The sequence below is a fragment of the Colias philodice genome, chromosome 18, assembly GCF_061535455.1.
Source record: "Colias philodice isolate Cphi_HAF_F1 chromosome 18, ilColPhil1 Martin Lab GWU primary, whole genome shotgun sequence".
Taxonomy (NCBI): Eukaryota; Metazoa; Arthropoda; class Insecta; order Lepidoptera; family Pieridae; genus Colias; species Colias philodice.
In genome coordinates, this window is record NC_143103.1 from 6537883 (window position 1) to 6557619 (window position 19737).

A 19737-nucleotide genomic window follows, 5' to 3' on the forward strand; every position below is an offset into this window, starting at 1 on the left:
CGCGATAAACTTATTGAGAATCAATGCACTTGTGTGCGTGCGCGCATCGCCAAATTTATGTGTGTGCTAACTTCTACCTATCTAGGTTGTTGAACTGAATTGTGCTTTTGTAATGTCCACACGTTCGCTTTTTAGTGACGGACAGGAATGAAATCTAATTTAAAAAAACTTTTTTTTTTCTTTAGATCGAAAATGTTATCGATTCTGAACCATTTCTGAAAATTTGGCCGGTCATTGAAAACTAACCCTGTATGATTCGTGAAATAACGATCGATCGATTCAAATCTCTACACACGTATCATTGACTATACAAATACTTCATAGTAATGTATGCTTCGTTTTTAAGCTATTTAAATTGAATTGACTAAGGTCCTTAAATGAGCAAAAAACGGAAAGAGTGTATGTAACAACATACATACATTGTGTTCTGAAACTGATTACTATAGGGAAGGACTACTATTTACTAATCTTACTTCATAGAATTTGGAAAAGAAACCTAATTAATTGATATGTAATACTCATAAATAATCTACAATGATAAGCTTTCCCTACTTGAAAAAGGATAAAGAATTAAAACCACGTGAGTAACATAAAATGTTTATTACACAGTTTTGGCAAATGATAATTTTCACACAATGCTTTAATGAGTTACGTACAAGTGAAAATAGCACCGTTATTAATGAAAAATATCAAATGCCTGAATGTTGGCATCACAAAATATGCGAGTGACAACACTTAAAGTAGACGACGCTTTCAATGCAAAAGATTCCCATCCTACATATAAAGGCTGACATGTGTTGGTTACATAATATGGAGGGATGATAAACTCTTGGCTGGAGTCGAAATGGGTAGTTACCTTTATTTCGCTATAACATACACACGTAATGAGATTGTCTTCTGACTAGGTAATAAGAGAGTAGGCAGCGATAAGAACTTTATCCTTTACCGAGAATTTATGTAACCATTTGATGTAATATTTAATCCATTTACCCCTTGTGACTTCATGAGACTAAGTAGGGCTGTACTTCTGTTTGGATTTAAATTGGTAAACAGATATATTCTTTACTGGTCTTTTAAATGTTATCTTTGGTATAGTGAAGAAAGAAAATGACTTACAATAAAGAGGACTTGAAATGACTGAGATTGAATTCTTATTAACATACAGCAAAAAAATGAATAACATATAAGGCAGTTGCGTAGGTAAGTGTATATAAATTAAAGTATTTTTTTATAAAAATAATTATTGTGTTCCTCTAATATGCCTAGATCTATATATTTTAAAACTTCAAAAGTACTTTCACGAACGAAAGCTTAAAGTTTTTAACATATTTCTTTTTAATTTCACAAATTAAAGCAATACCTAGCTAGAATGGATGTGTTCTTTATTTGAAAACTTTATAGTAAATAACTATCTAATTTTACAATATCCAGTACAAATAACAAAATTTTAACATAGAATCAAATTCTAGATATATATTATATATGTACCTATATATTTTTGCTATCTCTAAACAATATTCATCAACATGCTTAAATTTGGATCATTTATACATAATTCACTCGTTCACAAGACTAACATAAACTATGTCACGTACTTAATTCAACAACCGCATGCGCAGACCTTCCATTAAATATACGGTACAAAAAATAATTATCATTGCCTATAAATGTTTTTAAAGTAGGCTTATCTACAATTAATAACTGTAAACATTAATCATATATCTAACTTTGAAATTAAAAACCTGGATGGTCGGAGAAGGCATTCAACTAATTGCCATCTCAATTCATCGGAGACCTTTCGGTATTTCAATTTGAGTTGGTGCCTAATATCAACGTCATGTAACGTTATTTATGTGTAGGGAGTCCGAATCGTCGTACGTTGTTGAATTGTCTTGCATCGAGGTTGCGGTAGCATTGGATAACCAATCTTCTGTAGATGATAACGATTCATTTGTATTCATAAAACTGGTGATGTTTTCAATTGTTGATTGAGCGATATATTCGTTCACTGAGGTATTGCTTCGTCCTGCAAACAATGATAAAGTAGTTAAAAATCTTTCAGTATTTACATTGTTTAAACTCAGTCTAAATTCATAGACTGTAGGTATGTTTATGTATGGTCTATCGAATCTTCACACCCTAACGATAATCGTCTTTACTCTTTACCAATTTCGGGTAAAAATTAACAATATGTATTTGAATTTCGTGCGTCTAATAGTTACCTCGCAGTTGCCTCGCTGCGCTGAGGCACTAGAACAGCATAGATTATCTAAAATCCATACTTTTATATAAGGATCCATTCAACTTAAAAATTTGCAATAGGTACGTAATAATGAAGTAGTAGTGAAGACAAGAAGCGTAAAATAAAGAAGACTGAAAATAATTTTATTTTATTGTAAAATATTGTTTATTCAATTTTGTCCAACACAAAACAGTAATATCCGTAATATCTTTGGTGTATTACCAACATTTATACAGGTAAAATTTAACCCTTTGTAGATAACAACCCGTTGCGACCATTGATATTACTACGCAGGGCCGAGCCGCCCCTGTGTGCGAAGTGTGCGGCGCACACAGGCGCCAAGACAATAGGGGCGCCGCGCCGCCACTGCCACCTAAATTATTTTTGTTACCTATATGATTGTTTTTTGTAGTGGAGTATCGACAAGTAAGTAGGTACAATAGGCGCAATATAGGCCTAGTAAACAACAAAACGTCTATAACGCTTATTGAACAAGTCTCTCAATATTTAATGTTTATTATTATTCACGTTTATGGTTTCATTTTACGTTTAGGGTTTTAGTTTACATTCCTTACGAGCTCAACGTTACGCTCAACGGCGGCAGTTCTTTGAACAAGAGAAAAAGTACTAGTTTTTTTAAACCGTAGAGGCGCCGAGTTTGTATGAGTATGAAATTAGTCCACTCATTTCGTCCGAAAAAAAGGCAAATAAAAGAAAGTGAATTTGCGCATCTATTTTTTTGATATGTTGTAGGGGATACCTAGAAAAGCTTAACTTAAGTTTTTCGACCAAGATTTCCTATGAGCTTTCGTCGCCATCTTGAAAAAAGGGGTAAAATTGGTTTTTCGGCAATAACTCGGCTATCCGATGAAATTCGGAAATCACTTATAAGACACTTTTTGTTCCTTTTTTAATGCTCTACAATTAAGTCCTGTCCATTTTTACTGTATCGTGCATAGTTATCGAGATATCTCGAGATATCGAGGCAAAACAAAACAAATGAACAATCATTTGATTGAAAGTGTGTGTGTGTAAGGTGCGCATTGAATTTTTATAAAAAAAGAGGCGCTTCATAGGTTTCGCACACAGGCGCTGCCGGGGGTCGGCGCGGCCCTGTTACTACGTATAATATCTCAATTGTTGCGACGCGGGACATTTGTGATACCAATCACATAGGTATGTCACAAAATTGAATTCTGCAGTTATTACGTGTTTGTTTAACGTTATGAATAACAATATAGTAATTTTTGAACTTCCCAGGATTAGTTATGTTACAAAATGGAACATTAAACAAACATCAACAGTTTCTTTAATAAGTAAATTGCTTCAACTCAGAATTTCTTAGCGAAGAAAACTTTAAAAAATTATCATCATTATTCGGATTTGCTTCCATTAGAAATTTTCTTTCTAACAGCCTAAAGTTTTATTATGTACTTAGTTCCAAAAAAATGGCTAAGCACCCGAACGAAGTCGGGACGATCTATCATAAATTCATAAATAATGATGTGCCGCTAACAAAAGATTTAGTATGTACCTACCTACATTTGAAGTATGCTTGCCTTTGTTGCTGTTTATAGGTTAAGTATTTTCAAGTATGCTTAGCACAGATGCTTAGTTAGAAGAATAGATTAGAGTACTAAAGGTTAATAGGGATTAACCTCAAAAAAGTTGAAAGCTGTTAAAAGTATCTACCGTGAACTAACCATTATAAAAAATAGTAACAATATTGTTTTAGTTTTAAATAAAATGCAGTTTTGTTCTATAAATAATTGTATATGTTTTTTAATTAGTTATATTTTAATTTCAGTGTAAAGTGTTGGTCAAACATTTTCAAATTACGAATAAGGTAATTTTGAAAATAACTTAACTCCGATGATGTTATTAGTTTTTTAATTGAGACTATACGTTCCTTTGATAATAGTATATAATACTTATCTAGTTTATTTTTTTTTGCTTTGAAGCTATAACTATAAAAATAAGGAATCAGTGTAACTATATATGTTTGTGACTGACTGACTGATTATTATGGTTATGTACCAACCATGTACCGACCATATAATAATCAGTACCTAGTCAATTTTACTCACATAAAATGAATTGTCCAAGTAAAGGCCGCTGCATACGTGACGGGAAAATACCTCGGACGGGACGTGAGCGGGACGGGCACGTGATTGCCTCGTTCACAACGGGAACGTGGAGCAAACGCATACGCACCGTGACGTGATTCTGATCTAACGTGCTAGTGTTGTGAACAACGAAAGATGGATTTTTCAATTCAAGAATTGGCTTTAATTGCTATTGCTCTAGATGACGAAGAAGCTACGACCGTCAAGAAAACATTAACATCTTTGTAATCTACATTCTGCAAATAAAAAATTTGAATTTGAATTTAAACTAAACAATACTGTTTTTGTTTTATAAGCTTAAGATATTTCATTTTTATATTTTTGGTAATAATGCCGCCATAAAACAAAAATATTATGCACTAAAATTATTTTGGCATTTTAAACATAAAATACGTAATTCAGAACACGATGAAGTGTCACAGGAATCATCATAGGTGAAAAGGACTAAGTATAGTTAGGAATACCACAATATATTCATTAAATAACACTTACCGTTTTCACTGTATGACAATTTCACAGCAATTTTACGCCATAAATAATTTTTATAAAAATTATTTATGGCGTAAAATTAAAAATTATTTATGGCGTAAAATTGCCATATTTTGTATTTAAATATTGTGGGTTCGCTAAATTATACAACGCTGGATAAGAGCGTACACATTCGATCAGTTTTTCGTCGTCCATTTTCGATACTTGGAAGGCGTCACTATTAATCTCTCCGGCACGAACGGAGCGACTGTGCATACGTAGCGAAATCACGGACGGGACGGGGCACGTGCGGGACGGGACGGGACGGGGACGTGCTAAACATCGTCGGCGACGATATTTTTCCCGTCCACGTTCCCGTCCCGTCGATGTTCCCGTGACATATACGTATTTGGATACATTTTGTATGCAACGATGTTTCCAAAACTTCCCGTCACGTCCCGTCCGGGTAAAATCCCGTCACGTATGCAGCGGCCTTTAGCCGACAATTATTTACGTGTTAGTATGGAAAAACGAGGTCTTGTAAATATTTAGAGAAAACTAAATATACGATCTCGCGCTCTTTTTACCTTGATTTATTAGAGGCGAAATAAATTGTAATGTAGTTAGTGAAGAAGAAAAAGTTTGTTTATACTTGCTTTTTGAAGTTTGAAGTCAATCTAACGAGTAATAATATATATATGTCGCAGTCATCTGGTTGAATTTGCTATTTGATTGAATGACTAGCGTCTTCAGGAGTAGGAGGTAGAAGGCCCGCGTTGCGGGGCTCCGTCGCCTCGGAAGTCGGAACCGTCCTCATGTGGACGTTTGGAAAAAATAATTCTGTTGTCATTCAATTAACGCGTTAGTCATTCAACAATATGCCGAGCGTTTAATCCGCTCTGTTTAAAGGGCTATGTTACCATAGTAAAAAGAGAGAAGTATGTTATCTTCGATAAGGGTACATCGCGCCGCAGCCGTTTGCAAATTGCATACGTACGCGGAGCGCTTGGCCATTTCATGTACGTTCGCACGCACGCAACGTCCGCGTCGGTCACGCCGCGTGCGGCCGCTCGACTTGGTTCTCTCCTAAGGTTCTCTCTATGGTACCGGTCTCCTATGGGCCGCGTTTATTTCGCTATCGAAAAAAGGAAAGTTGCTTAAAATTCAAAATAGTAACTAAGTATATAACATAGGTAATAATTATTATTCAGACATAAAAAAATTTATACGCTAAAAAGTAGGTACCTATAGTTATATTTCAACTTCCTTTAGTAGTTCAAGTAGTAAAACGATTAAAATTACATCCCTAATTATACATATAAACAACAATTATTGTTTAATTGAGGATTTATTTAGAAGCCCTATTTGTACAAAGATAATCCGTATTAAAAAAGCTTTCGTTGGCGTTGATAGTTTCGTACCTATACCACCACCTATAAGTACCACGAAGTTATTAATGATGGATTTTTTAATTTCAATTTCAAATATTTTTTAATTTCAAACATTCAAAATCATTACCTACCCATTTCCTGAACACTCTCCTTTCAGATTTTTTTAGAAAGTGAAGAACAAAAATAATCTTATACCTAATTGATTTGCCTTTAACTTCTAAAGTTTTTTTTTAGTTTGTATAGAAGGAAAAGTAGATATGTAAATGAACACGCTGTTGGAAATAGCATGTGGAAATAATTCCAGCGGATTCGTTAGTGATTTATAACCCATAAACATGATCAGTGAATAGCCGAGTATTGGTTATTGCAACTGCCGAAACAGCTATATTTAGAATTATTACTACAGACTTGCTGGTTGCACGGTATCAAACGTTTATTGAACGATATTAGTAATACCAAATATCAGCTGTATTAAAATAAGTTACAGTAGAGTAAGGTGAGATTGATTCTAACTTCATCACGGTTTTGAATAATTGCGACGAGCGATAAGTGTATTATAAAATGAAAAATTGTGTAAAAATTAGCAAACGTTAATCACACAGATAACATACAAATATTTATATATAATTCTAACTGAGTAGCATTTCATTTACTTGAGTAAAACCGAGTTTTACATAATTTATGGACGCCCCCTAACATAGTACCTACCCATACAAAAAGTTATCTTTGGCTTTACCATTTGTGATTAGATTGATAATGTAGGTTTTCAATTATGAAATCCAATGAATAACCACTGTTGCTCATGAACCTCACTTGATATTTCGATGTGTTCTATGCACAAAAACTTATCGATTTCGCGGGTAATATCAACTCGCGTATATTAACAGTCTTCAGATTATCAAATAGTTAATATTATGTAAGTATTTTTTTACGCGCTTTTATTAGCTCCACCTGTATGTTTTTATGTAACCGACTCCTTTAGACTCGATTTTGGCCCACTCTAAACGGACAGATATAGGTAAGTAATTCAAACTTTGTGTACTTCTCAAGGATCGGTGACAACTTAGTACATATTATATACATAATATATAACGTTTATATATTCGTACGTTTATTTTCGCATGTTTCGTAAGTTTTAGCGTGTTTTTAAAGGTTTTTTTAAACAATATTAATAATTTTGATTTAAGTAGAGAATGCTTAAACGCACACCCAATTAGGCCCTCGGGAAAGGGGCCCAGGACTTTGTCTGACTCCCATTGCAATTTACTCAGTAATTAAAATTACAATTAATTGCTTTTTAAATAGAATATATAGCTCAAGTAAAAAGTCCAGAAAACAAACTCACTCAAAGAAACCTCACCAAATTAAGTATGTTGGTAGGTAGGTAAGTACCTAACTACCTATATGTGATCTATCACCACATCACTAGAAAAAATTTAAAGAAGTAAAAAAAAACAATGCAAAATCTTTGTTCTAATTTGGATATCTTATGCTTTAAGCCTAATTTAAACTGAGCTGGTTATTTGATACGTTACGAAATTAGACTAAGAATGGGACTAACGAGGTATGATTCATTACTATGCAAAAGAAGTATGTCGAAAGAACAAGTTACAAGCATCAAGATATAGGGCATGAGTATTAGGTACATTTAAAGTATTTATATAAAAATCAAGGGATATTATTAGATATAAAATGATAAAAATCCTTTTTTTTATACAAATATTTTCTAAAATAACTGCTTATTCTAACGCCACGCTGAATGAAAAGATGAAAGACGTTGTTTTATAATGGGCTGTTATTACGTTTTAATGGTCTATGGTGAATGATCGTGTCGTAAATACTACGCGTTTTGCTGTTAAATTGTTTTTGCAGTAACCTAAAGCACTTAAATATCTATAATGAAATGCCATAAAATGGTTATAAAAATAAAAGTAATTTCTTAGCGTCTCTGATTACTTAATTCCCAAAACGTCTTTTCAGCCTTCTCATTAATATTTAAAAAATGAGAAGATAACAAGAAGTAAAACAAAATAATTTGGAAAATCCAAAAGTGCACGCCTCATAATTTTTTTTTAATAAATATTTATTAATTATTATTTTTGTTTATTTAATAACAATTAAACCACATCGAATCAGACCCTGAAAAATGAAAGGGTTCTATTCCTGAGCATACTCAAGCGTAAGAGAAAAAAAAAAGACTCGATTAGTAAAGTATTTCGGTCGCTATCGTGTTAACAAGAAAAAGGATCCGCACATACAGACACACGGACGTCCAAGACAGAACTTTTTTAAACTGTTTTTTAACTAGTTTAAATAACAAAAATGACATCAAAAATATCATGAACGTTAAAAATAGTGTTTTTTCTTAATATGTGTGTGTATGTATTATCTTACAAGTGCAATGTATGATACATAAAGACATTTTAAGTTTGAAAAATCAGATGTTTTGCGCGAAGTGACAGTAGTACCCACCTCAACGCTTCGCTCACAGACATAGATAGACTACGCAAGTACCGCGATCTGTATGAAAACCAAGCGTGTCATATTTTTTGTACTGACCTTGACGCGTTATGACGTCACGAGCGCTTTTTAGTGATGGTAATTTCATTTTACGCTAAATCGATTAGGACGCCACTCGCGCGGCGATTCTAGTATCGTCCTATCCCATCGAAGTAAATCGAAAGAAATCAGATCAAACTAGATCTATGTCTAAGAGGTAATTAAATAAATGAATCGTAATCGATTACTAAATCGATTCAAGACAGAAAAATGATAATTACCATAGACAGAGGAACGATAAAATAAATTTATAAACCTTTTAATATTCTAACAAGTAAACTAATGTGTTTTAGCTTTTTCTTACATATGCCCATTCAGTTACCGTGTACTACGTACTAGAGAGGCCATCGAAAGAAAGTAATGAAACTGTCAATCAATCAATCTTTATGTCCCGTTGCATCAATCCATTTTTCTTTTATGTTCGGGTTACTTGGAAAACTGAAAAAACAAACATAGTCTAAGCAATAAGGAGTTTTCTTAAAAAACTCCCAAGATGACACTTTAACTAATGGCGTCCATGTCATAATATTTATTTTTAGTACCTTTGTATTAAAATACTTAAAAGTTCTAGGTCAAGTCGTATTAAATGACAAAAAAAATCTATGCCTTTTTTTCTGAAAAATTGCTCCTTCAAATTATCATTTTTCTGTTCGATTATAAAATCGATTAGAATCGAGAACTGTTGCATCAAATGAACATCACTAACCACAAAATTGGACAGAAAAATGAGAACAGAAAAATGAGAAGACGCTATTCATTGCTTGTTATCATACGACTCGATCTTTACCGTGCCAAGTAAAAGCCGCAATGTATTCCGAATCATTTCGTATGATTTGGTATCCGTGTTCGTCACGATCGTTTTCCACAGATATTCTTTATTTGATTTTAAAATAAATAGTGCATATTCTGATTAGAAAATTACTTACCGGTGGAAGGAAACATCTCTGCTAACTCGGCCACTCACAGCTGTGGAGTTTCTACAGTTTATAACGGCGTAATTCGGCATTTTACTTTATTCAGCTTCACGTCTTTCCTTGGCGAACTGCAAGCGCGGACTGAGTGTAGGCCAGCGTCAAGTAAGTTTCATAATCTTAGTTTGGACACGGGAAGTACATACACTCGCTTAGTCTATCTTGATACATGGTCTGTGGCTTCGCTTATGAGGCGTGCAATACTAACTACCTATAACAATGTAAAATCACATGGTGTACTAACTATGTAAGCAAACGCATGGAACAAACTACTTTTACATCTATAAGAAAGCACACTCATGAATGTATTTCAATAAAACTATAACAACTATACATGGTATGGTGAACCTACAAAATGTGCAAATGTTATATCTAAGAGTACAAGTGTAGATAATATTTACAATTGATGTTAAGTATAGATTGGGTTTAGTATTAGGTTCTTGTTAAAAATGTTTGAATACCGAATTTGGTTTACTAAAAATCCAATATAAAGAGAGATAAGTCAAGTAAGCGTGTTGGTGTAACCTACCAGTGTGGGTCATAAAGCATATGGGCATTGGTGTGGTGCTGGGTGGCTGCGTTACTGTATTTGACACCTTGCGCTGCGCGTATTGCGCGTCCTTGGGCTCCCAGAAGAACACGTAGTAGAGGGACAGCATGATGGCGGCGAGCGACACGCAGAACACGTAAATGATGACGGTGAGCACGCGGACACTTTTCTTGTCTCGCTTCCTGTCGTAGAGCGCGTCCAGCACCACCTCGTGGCCGGCAGCCGTCCCCAGCCGGACGGAGCCCGCGCACGAACGCATGCTTCCCGTTGTGTACGATTTGGCCGACATCACCGGCGACGCTCTCGTCCAAAATGCACCACGACTTTGCCGTCCTCACAAAACCGGGTAACTAGGGCACACTTATCGATATGCCCCAGTTCGGCCGATGCGCCTCGACCGGGCCCTTTCGCCGGGTCACGCCGCCCGTGTCTGCAGCTTGACACCTCCTGATGCCGACTGTTGTTTCATTATTATGGCGCACGCTTCAGTCTTCATTTGTTTATCCTTTAATTTCACGCTCACGTTAATATGAGATCTATTCCAGTTACTGACGTAGTCTCCCGATCGTGTTACGTTTGTTATGAGTAGTTGTTCGTTGTACTTATCGTTTTTATCAATTACTTCTGTGTTTGTGTAGAATCAACGAAATGTAAATATAGTTTAGCATATTTTTTGATATCTTCAATTGGTAAGGCGTTATGTAGCGCGAGTGAACATTAACAGGCTGTCGGATGTTTCGGTAAACGGGAGGTTATTTGTGTCGAGAAGGGCCGGCGTATAACAATGTGCAAACAATGTTAATTTGGCAAAGCTCGTCGCGTTATTAGTGACAAGTATTGTGGAAGCGTGTGACAGGCTCGCGACATGTGACAAGCGCGGCGGCGGCCGGGCGGGCGGCTAGGCGCGCGCCTCTGCCTCCGCCTCCGCATACAACCACTTTGATCAATAAAATTTCGCAAATGAAATTTGCAACGTCTAACGCTACCTACGCCATTTAGGATCATATAGTTTTCTTAGTAGATACATTTAGTAAGTAAAACACTTCTAACAGTAGGTTATTTATATTCGGTACCTAGGTATAGGTATTACTTGAACCTATAATTTTATTTAAAACTCATTTAAATAAAGAGACAACGAAAGAGTATTAAAAGTTGAGTTGGTTGTAATATTTAATTTAAAATCAAGTTGGTAACTATAAAGATTTAATTTTAGTAAGATATTAGAATAGATTTAATTATTAATTCTTGGTGTTTATAAGTTCTTTTTCTCATTAAAAAAAAGATTTTTGAATTTCTAACCCCCAGCAGTTTCACCCCTTTTGATTTAAACTTAACAAATTATATGACAAAACTTTCCTCGAAAACCACTCTTATCATTTAGAAAAGCCGCATCAAAATCGATTGCGTAGTTTTTAAGATTAGCATTCACATTACAGAAAACAGTGTTACAGTAGGATGCGAGTTTAATCTTTAACTTACACCTACTGTATATTATATATATTGACTAAGTGTATATTATGACAAATTTGTCATGAAATTATAAACAGTTCTAAAATTATTATAGAAATCAAAATTAATACAGTACCTACCGTCAAATGTGGCTACTTGACCTTTACTTGGCAACTTGACCACACCTTCCGTTTAACAACAAAATATCAAATTTTGTAGAATTGAAAGCAAATTGACCTAACGTATCGATGTTGGTAGGTTTTTAAAATATTAATTGGCAACATATTTTAATTTTAAAGCGGTAACGCTGTTGGTTCTCGCAATATAACGTATCGAAGTGTGACTGTGACTAAGGATCTTTTGCCGGTGTCAGTATTATTATGTTTGTAGAGCTTAAACTGCACATCTCAGGTGAGTACAGTTTTGATATGTTGTGTAATAAACCCTAGAGATTGATTTTACAGTGGGAACTATCCAACTTTAGGCTCATCTGTCGAAATATTTGCTTGGGCATTGATGCCTCAGGTTAGGTCAAGTTGCCATTGACCGCTGCGTGGCAACTTGACCTACGCCTAGGGTTGACACAAAAAATAACGTGACTGCATTTTTTCCTTTTTTTATCTGTTTCGAGTTTTGCATAGTAAAATCAATAAATTTGCTGCAAATTTCGGACAATCCAGATACTTATACTCTCTTTGATGACAACGATTTAGCATATTTCTAATGAAAAATAAATGTTTCCTTACCTATTAATAAATACCTATAAGTATTAAGTAATATACATATACATATGTATTAAATTTAGTTTAATAAATAAATAGTTCATTAAAATTTGTGTCTTGTTTGTGACAACCCTATCCGACATGTAATGCTTTGTATGAAATCATTACAAATCCCGTGGCAACTTGACCAGGTAGCCAGAGCCTAACAGTTTATTGTAAAGCTTCGGGCTGCAATATTTAAAAAGTCGAAGAATTAAAAAGTAATAGCAACTTAGCCTAAAACAAGAATGTTAAGCATCTACCTATGAAAACTGATGTGCAAGGTCAAGATACCACATCAGTGTCAACTTGACCTGTATTACGTTTATTTGTAAATAATGTCAGATTCAATATATTTTAAAGAAATACCTAGTAAAAGTGAATGATGAAATCATTCATGACATGAACAAATCATAAAATGTTAATAAAAGTTTAACATAAATAAGTTAGCTAAGAAAACGTAAAAAAATGTGGTCAAGTAGCCACATTTGACCGGTACTTTTGCAACACGAGACCCTATTTTTTGGTGACAGGATTGGTTTAATTTCCATATTGTGACTTAATTTTTTTTAAGAAGGTATGTTAAATTAACCACCCAAGAAACGATTTATTTGTGATATTTTTCTGATGCATCGATCTAGGTACTAATAATGTAGGTACCCATATAACATTAATTTATTATACTTAGTTCATGAATGATTTGATACACTAAATTCAAAATGTTAATTGTATTACTATTATTAAAATATATTATTTACATTTTGTTAATTTATTACCTAACTACCTATCTATCTATAAATTATTAGGAATTCCTTTACCCTGGGGATCAATAGCACAAAAAGCGACACGCAACCTTGCTTTGATCAGCTAAAACTTGAAAGCTTAAGTAATAAATTAAAGATAAAATTAAGTAATTGGTATGTAAATATTTTAATTAATAGAAAAACAAAAATTATGATCCAAATTTTAAAATTTCTAACTGAAACCACAGTAAAAGTGCTGAATCTTTGATTCATCCAAATCTTTACCATTTTTTAGACTGTGCTAATAACTATACCACAGAATACCTACTTAACTGTAGCTAACGCTAACTATAATACTATTAATATTATCTGTGCTATTACTATACTTTTACGTTTGTCTTACTTTCACGTCGCAAGGGTAATGTGACTTTTGTGCCTGGGGAATAATAGTACGACTTGAGTAGAATAAATTGAAAATTTCTCATTTATAACATCTCATTTCAACGTTAATTTTTTCTCAATTTAGGTCTCATTTTAGGTGAATGCTGATGCTGCTGAGCCCGGACATACAGACAAACAAACAATAATTCTAAAAACTATATATTTAGCTTCGATATCGATTGTAGATCACGCCGCGCTCCAAGTATTTAAAAAAAAGATATGCTAAGCTAAGATAATAAGTACCGACTACCGTACAGATTTATCATCCTAAAAATTGTACGTTGCAGTTCGTTGATATATTATGTAGTAGTTGTAAACTGAAGTTATCGAATAATCGAGCTTTCACAAAAAGCGCTAAATGGACTTTTTGTAGTGCTACAAGTGTCGTAGCCATTTCGTAGCGTATGATAAAAATAAACAAGTCGTTATTTTGTTTACCTACGCAACAGAAAATCTAAGATAATGTTGAACTAAATACTAGTTTAGGTTCAATCCAAAGAAAAATTACTCGTAAAAAATAAAGATTGGGATGTGCGATAGTTATTTTTATGATATAATCTAATGCAACTTAATTAATATATGACTTGTATGAAACTTGTACAATGTATTGTCCAATGTTTATAATATCCCGAAAAAATAATTCCACCGTTATTGACCTGAAGTGTCTCTTGGCGTATTATTTTTGATTGTATAAGCAAATGAACAAGTATAGCAACAATTAATACAAGAATGTAATTGATGTTCAGTTCGACACAATTGGGTTAGCTAATTGGATTACAGAAAACCCCTCGCGTCCAAACTACACCCACACTCTACAAACATTGGATATTATTACGAATTATCCGCACAGTTGACAGATACTATCCGCTCAAGTACCTACTTATTGAATCCATGTTAAGCGTTAATCAGAGTAACAATCACTAACTATTATTACGTTACATAATAATTTTAATTGTTGTGACTAATTGGTAGGTACATATAAATAAAAAATGTTCTTACTTAGGCCTTAGCGATACCTACTTTCAATCTAAGCGTTAATTATATTATGATACGTTATATAATGATATATGTATTATGTAATTATAGCATTTGGGGTGAGTACAGAATTAATATACAAAGTATCTTCCCTGAAACTGAACATAATCCTTATAAGTGTTTTTTTTCTTCTCAGTAGAATGACATTACATAATAGAGGTATATGTATATCCTACTGGTAGGATTTTCAAATTGATATTATTTCGAAGTTCAGAGCGGTTAACGGCTGAGCGACGTACACGGACTGCTCAAGCGGTCGGTCGTTGACTGCTTGAGCTGTCGCTACAAACCGCCAACCGCGCGGTTGCGGCTTCAAGCCGTCGGTCTCAACTGCTTGAAGCGGTCTGTGTACGGCCGCCCTTACACCATTTTATCTTGATTGAGACCTTTTCGGTACATATTATGCAGATGAAAATAATTATTTTAATTTTCTTGTGGTTATATATATGTCGTGGCCATATCGTAGATTTGCTCATTTCATGAAATGGCCAACATAGTTTTATCAGATCGTTAAATCGTCAACGTTTCACGATTTGGTCATCGACATTTGGCCAGATCGTATAAAATATCTTAGAGAGTCCATAAAACATTAAAAAATTCAGAATATTTTAAGAACTTGTTTATTGTCATTTAAGTTAGTGCCGCGGTAGCGCCGGCGAATACCAGAAGCGAATGGTTTTTTCAATAGAAAACAGTTAGGTTAGGTTAGAGCGAGCAAAGCGACCGTGCCGCGGCAGGGGCCGGCGAGTGCCAGAAGCGAATCGCTTTTTAAAAAAGAAACAAAAATGGTCGCATTTCGTGACATGGCCATCCACGTTTGGCCAAATCGACGATCTGGCCAATTGTGGATGACCAAATCGTGAAACGTTGACGATTTAACGATCTGGCTAAACTAAATTGGCCATTTCATGAAATTAGCAAATCTACGATATGGCCACGACATATACAATGAAAATATGTACATAGATAATAAATCGTGTGTACATTTTACATACTTTGATTTGAAACTACGCAGTTTACTTGTGTAGTCTACAGTATTATTTCCATTCATGTCAATTGAGGATAAATGGACTCTACGCTAAATTTATAATTTTGTATTGATGGTAGTTCAAGTACTAGTTGAATATGAACAGTAGGTATGAGTGGTAATGAACATGACATGAAGTTATAGGGTTAAATAATATTAGCACAGGCAACATAGCCCTATATGGTTAGGGAGCCAGGTGCAATTTTGGTTAACTATTTCCTCTCAAGAGATAATTCGTCAGACGCATGAGAGTATAGTATTATAAAGCCTCGTGAACGTCAGCTGGCGCTCGGTTGGGGGGGTGAGCGGTTGTAGCCTCCCACGCACATAGGAAAAAAAAAATACATTCATTCATTCATTTCCTCTCAGCTAAAAATTTGTCAAATTGTAGCTAACCCAATACCTCAACGAAAAAAAATAGTCAGCTGGTTACAACATGGTATACGTCAGCTGGTGTCTCGAACATGAAAGTTAAATTTAAAGAAAAATTTATTTTCCGTTATTTCCTCTCAAACAAAAATTTACCTGATTATAGCTTATATGTAACTGTGGATAAATATATATGTCAGCTGGCTGTATCTTGGTGGAAAAACCGTCAGCTGATACGGGAGGCTACAACCGCTCTTCCCCCCAACCGAGCTCCAGCTGACGTTCACGAGGCTTCATAATACTATACTTTGATGCATTTTACTAATTACCGCTTGAGAGGAACTTGGTCATAAAATCTGCTGCTGGCTCCCGGACCAATAGAGATTTAGATTGAAAGTGAAAACACACTAGGTATCTAATATTACAACATTCGTAATAGAAATTCTAGAGAGTCGGAGGAAATCTAATAGTTAATCAAAATATTTCAGGTATATTGGTGGTATGATTGATTGAAGATAAGGGTGCTTTTCCGCCAGAGATGTGCTATGTAGGCTCTATGCTACGAAAATGTAATAGCCATGCTTTGAAACTATTTGCCCGTTTCCACCAATACTACGCTATGTACCTAGCTACTAGTAATTATTCTGTGGCTATGTACAGCGGCGAGTAAGATATGTGCTATGAAGATGCGCAGTTCGAGCTATGCGATGTCTCGGTAGAAGGCTCCGCTTTGCACATAGCACACATCCTTCTACATAAAACCATATCTTAGCTGAGACCGTTTCCATCAGTGCTACGCTTTGTGCATTAATGAATATGATTGGTGTATAGCAATCGAATCCACAGCACCGTAGCATAGTATATCTCTGGTGGTAAAGCACCCTAAGGCCTCTACGTATGAAACTTTATAAAAATACGCTTGTCAATTAAGGAGAAAGCGTGATAGCGACTTGTAGGCATTCGACTTTGCATAATGGATTGAAGATAAAAAATTTCAACCTTATTTTATAATGATTGGAAAAAAATGCTTTAATAGAAGGAGACATAGAGGGAGGATGACTAATAAATAATTCATACCCGTGAAATTGAACGTCTCGTTGTCGCCCGTGAACGTTGGGCGATAATCAAAGTCATCAGCGCGTCTTGCGCTTACTTGTCCTTGGGCTTCCGTTAATTCTGGAGACTTCCACACGCATATATAGTACACGGAGAGGAGTATTGCAGCAAAGGACACTGAGAAGAGATATGCGAAAACAGTTAGCACGCGAACAACAGTACTAGCACTTTTTTCGCGGTACGTGTTTCGAGCGGGTGCCGAGCCAATGGCACCGACCGCGACCTCCTCCACGGCACTCTCTTCTTCGGCTTGAGTAGCCGACATCGCTACCTATTCATCCCCTCGCTCTCATAGCTCTAAAATTATCATTATTTGAATGCTTATAAGTTGTACGTAATTTACAGCATCCCGCATAAAATGCAACTCCCGGTGGAGTTACAAATATTAGTGGCGGCGTGTGGTGATTCGCGGATGAGCAGAGCGAGTGTGGCGGACGGCGACCACGCTCCGCGCGCGGCCTGCTCTCGATCTAAACCGATTAACTATACAGTCCACACACGTCATGGATTTACGAATGCTACAAGACGTATTAAATTTTATATTATCTTGCCGAAGATAGTTACTATAGTCCGTCATAGGCAAATCATTCATATTGCGGAAATATCAAAATAGATTTAGTTTGAAAGTTATTAAAATTTTATCTCCGGCTTGTTTATAAATGCTATCTGGCCAAAATAAACTTTTTGGAAATCGTCGATACTTATAGCTAGGATGTCTACTCAGTACTCACTTGATATTATCACAGACTAATAATAATATACTACGTATACAAATATTATCTATTATAATTTTAACTAAGTTATTTAGATTTTTTGTCCAGAATCTAAACAACTTTGGAAAGAAAATTACTGAGAATAATAATCTTTAACCATTTTATTGATGTCTTCATTGTATTTGACAAACCATAATTTATATTCACTATACAAATTGCTAACATGTAACATTCAATTTTGATCCAATTGATTAAGGCGTCTGTCGTCGACACATAATATTATTAGACTTAAATTGTATTACCGATAAGGTGTTTATCTTCAAGAGTGAAGAAATCCTTCAAATGAAATCCTACGTAAATATGAGAAATACTACGCAATGAAAAAAGTTTATAATTCTATTTCGAATAACGTGTTAAATATAAATAGGTATCATAGTTCATTATCCACGGTATTAATTATTGAGTAATAAGTCGTTACAGTTTACTAATCGGTCGGTAAGTAAGCATATTGTATCATAGTTCCGACCGCGACGTAAATTTTACATAACTGCTTTGATAATTGCGCTCGTTTCATAAATTCATGAGGGTTGATTTTATATTCCAAATATGTATTTATATTTACAATTGATTCTATAAATTATAAAATACAGTAAATTATTTTAAATTTTAAGATCATCGAATCATTTCATGAAGAGTTTAAAAGATTGTGGTAAAATGGTAAGCGGAATACGCAAGGTCTGTTATTTTTCATTATTTTTTAAGAATAAGAAATGTAGGTACCTACACACACAATGTAGAGTTCCGTAGTTTTCACGACAGCTTAATGGGAGTCGGTAATACGAAATACATACGTGTAATCATGTGTAATATGAAAGTTGTATTTTGATATGTACGTAAGTAGTCCTATTTACATCAGAGTAACATTTATTTTTAATGAATATACGTATAATAATTGCCCTCATGAACACGGATGCATGAAAACCCATAACAAACCACCTTTTACTTTTGTTGATAAAAATTGATCACATTTGAATTAGAAGGCGTTTCTGTAAAATATGTACGAAAAATTTTATTCTTATAGCCTTACCACAGACTAAACGTATACAAGCCTTACCTACTGTATTCCGACTTAGGTCCCTAATCGTAGTCATATAATTCCTGTTGTTTTGAAAATTGCAGTTAGATATTGGGTGAATTAGATTAAGTATTTTATTAAAGAGTAATTTAAACTCTCGAGGGAGCGATACAAGCCGGCGGTGAGCAAGGCAGGGAAAGATGTTTTTTTCCAAGCTTTTTGCGGGTAACTAGCAAAATATTGATACTAGCTGACAGACGTTGTCCTGTCTTGACTATTTAAATGCAAATTTTCTCATATTTATCTATTAAGTATTGTAATATAGACTATAGTTATGTCACAATATACAGATACATACGGTAAGGAAACTTCATACAAAATGTTCGAAATGGCTCCCCCCCCCATCAAGCGTGTTTACGAGGGTATTCAGGGGGATCGATAGTAGAGTATGGCCGCCAAATATTGTACAATAACAGTCGTGAAATCGTAACACACCGTAACATACGTGACTGATAGTAACATACGTGATTTTGTTAAGCCTAGTGTACATTACAACTAATAATGCAGGAGATTTTTTTTACATTTCTGTTTTATATTGTTAATTAAATTATTTGATTAAATTACTTTAAAACTCAATAAAACAAATTTAAATATTAAAGAAAAAGTTTTATTTCTCAAATTTTGTATTTCTATAATACTTA

The 19737-nt window shown here is 34.5% G+C and overlaps 1 protein-coding gene across 2 annotated transcripts; it reads right to left on the bottom strand.

The window, feature by feature from the left end:
* Positions 1–585: 585 nt before the first annotated feature.
* Positions 586–17728, bottom strand: inaF-D (trp-interacting inaF-D). Of its 2 annotated transcripts, none has more exons than XM_089707001.1 (2): positions 17210–17728; positions 586–2026 (listed from the first exon to the last, which is right to left on the bottom strand). In XM_089707001.1, the coding sequence occupies exons 1-2, from the start codon at positions 17511–17513 to the stop codon at positions 1836–1838; spliced, it is 495 nt and encodes a 164-aa protein (XP_089563127.1). In that variant the 5' UTR covers positions 17514–17728; the 3' UTR covers positions 586–1835. The 2 variants fall into 2 exon arrangements, with proteins under 2 accessions (XP_089563127.1, XP_089563125.1); XM_089706999.1 differs by lacking the exon at positions 17210–17728 and adding an exon at positions 10287–11169.
* Between the last annotated feature and the right edge of the window lie 2009 nt (positions 17729–19737).

What these genes read in the sequence shown, in the direction of transcription:
- inaF-D (XM_089706999.1), bottom strand. Translation starts at nt 10,596, where the DNA reads ATGTCGGCCAAATCGTACACAACGGGAAGCATGCGTTCGTGCGCGGGC. An exon ending in ATGCTTTATGACCCACACTG is followed by an intron (nt 2,027 to 10,286) that starts GTAGGTTACACC and finishes CATTGTTTGCAG; the next exon opens with GACGAAGCAATACCTCAGTG.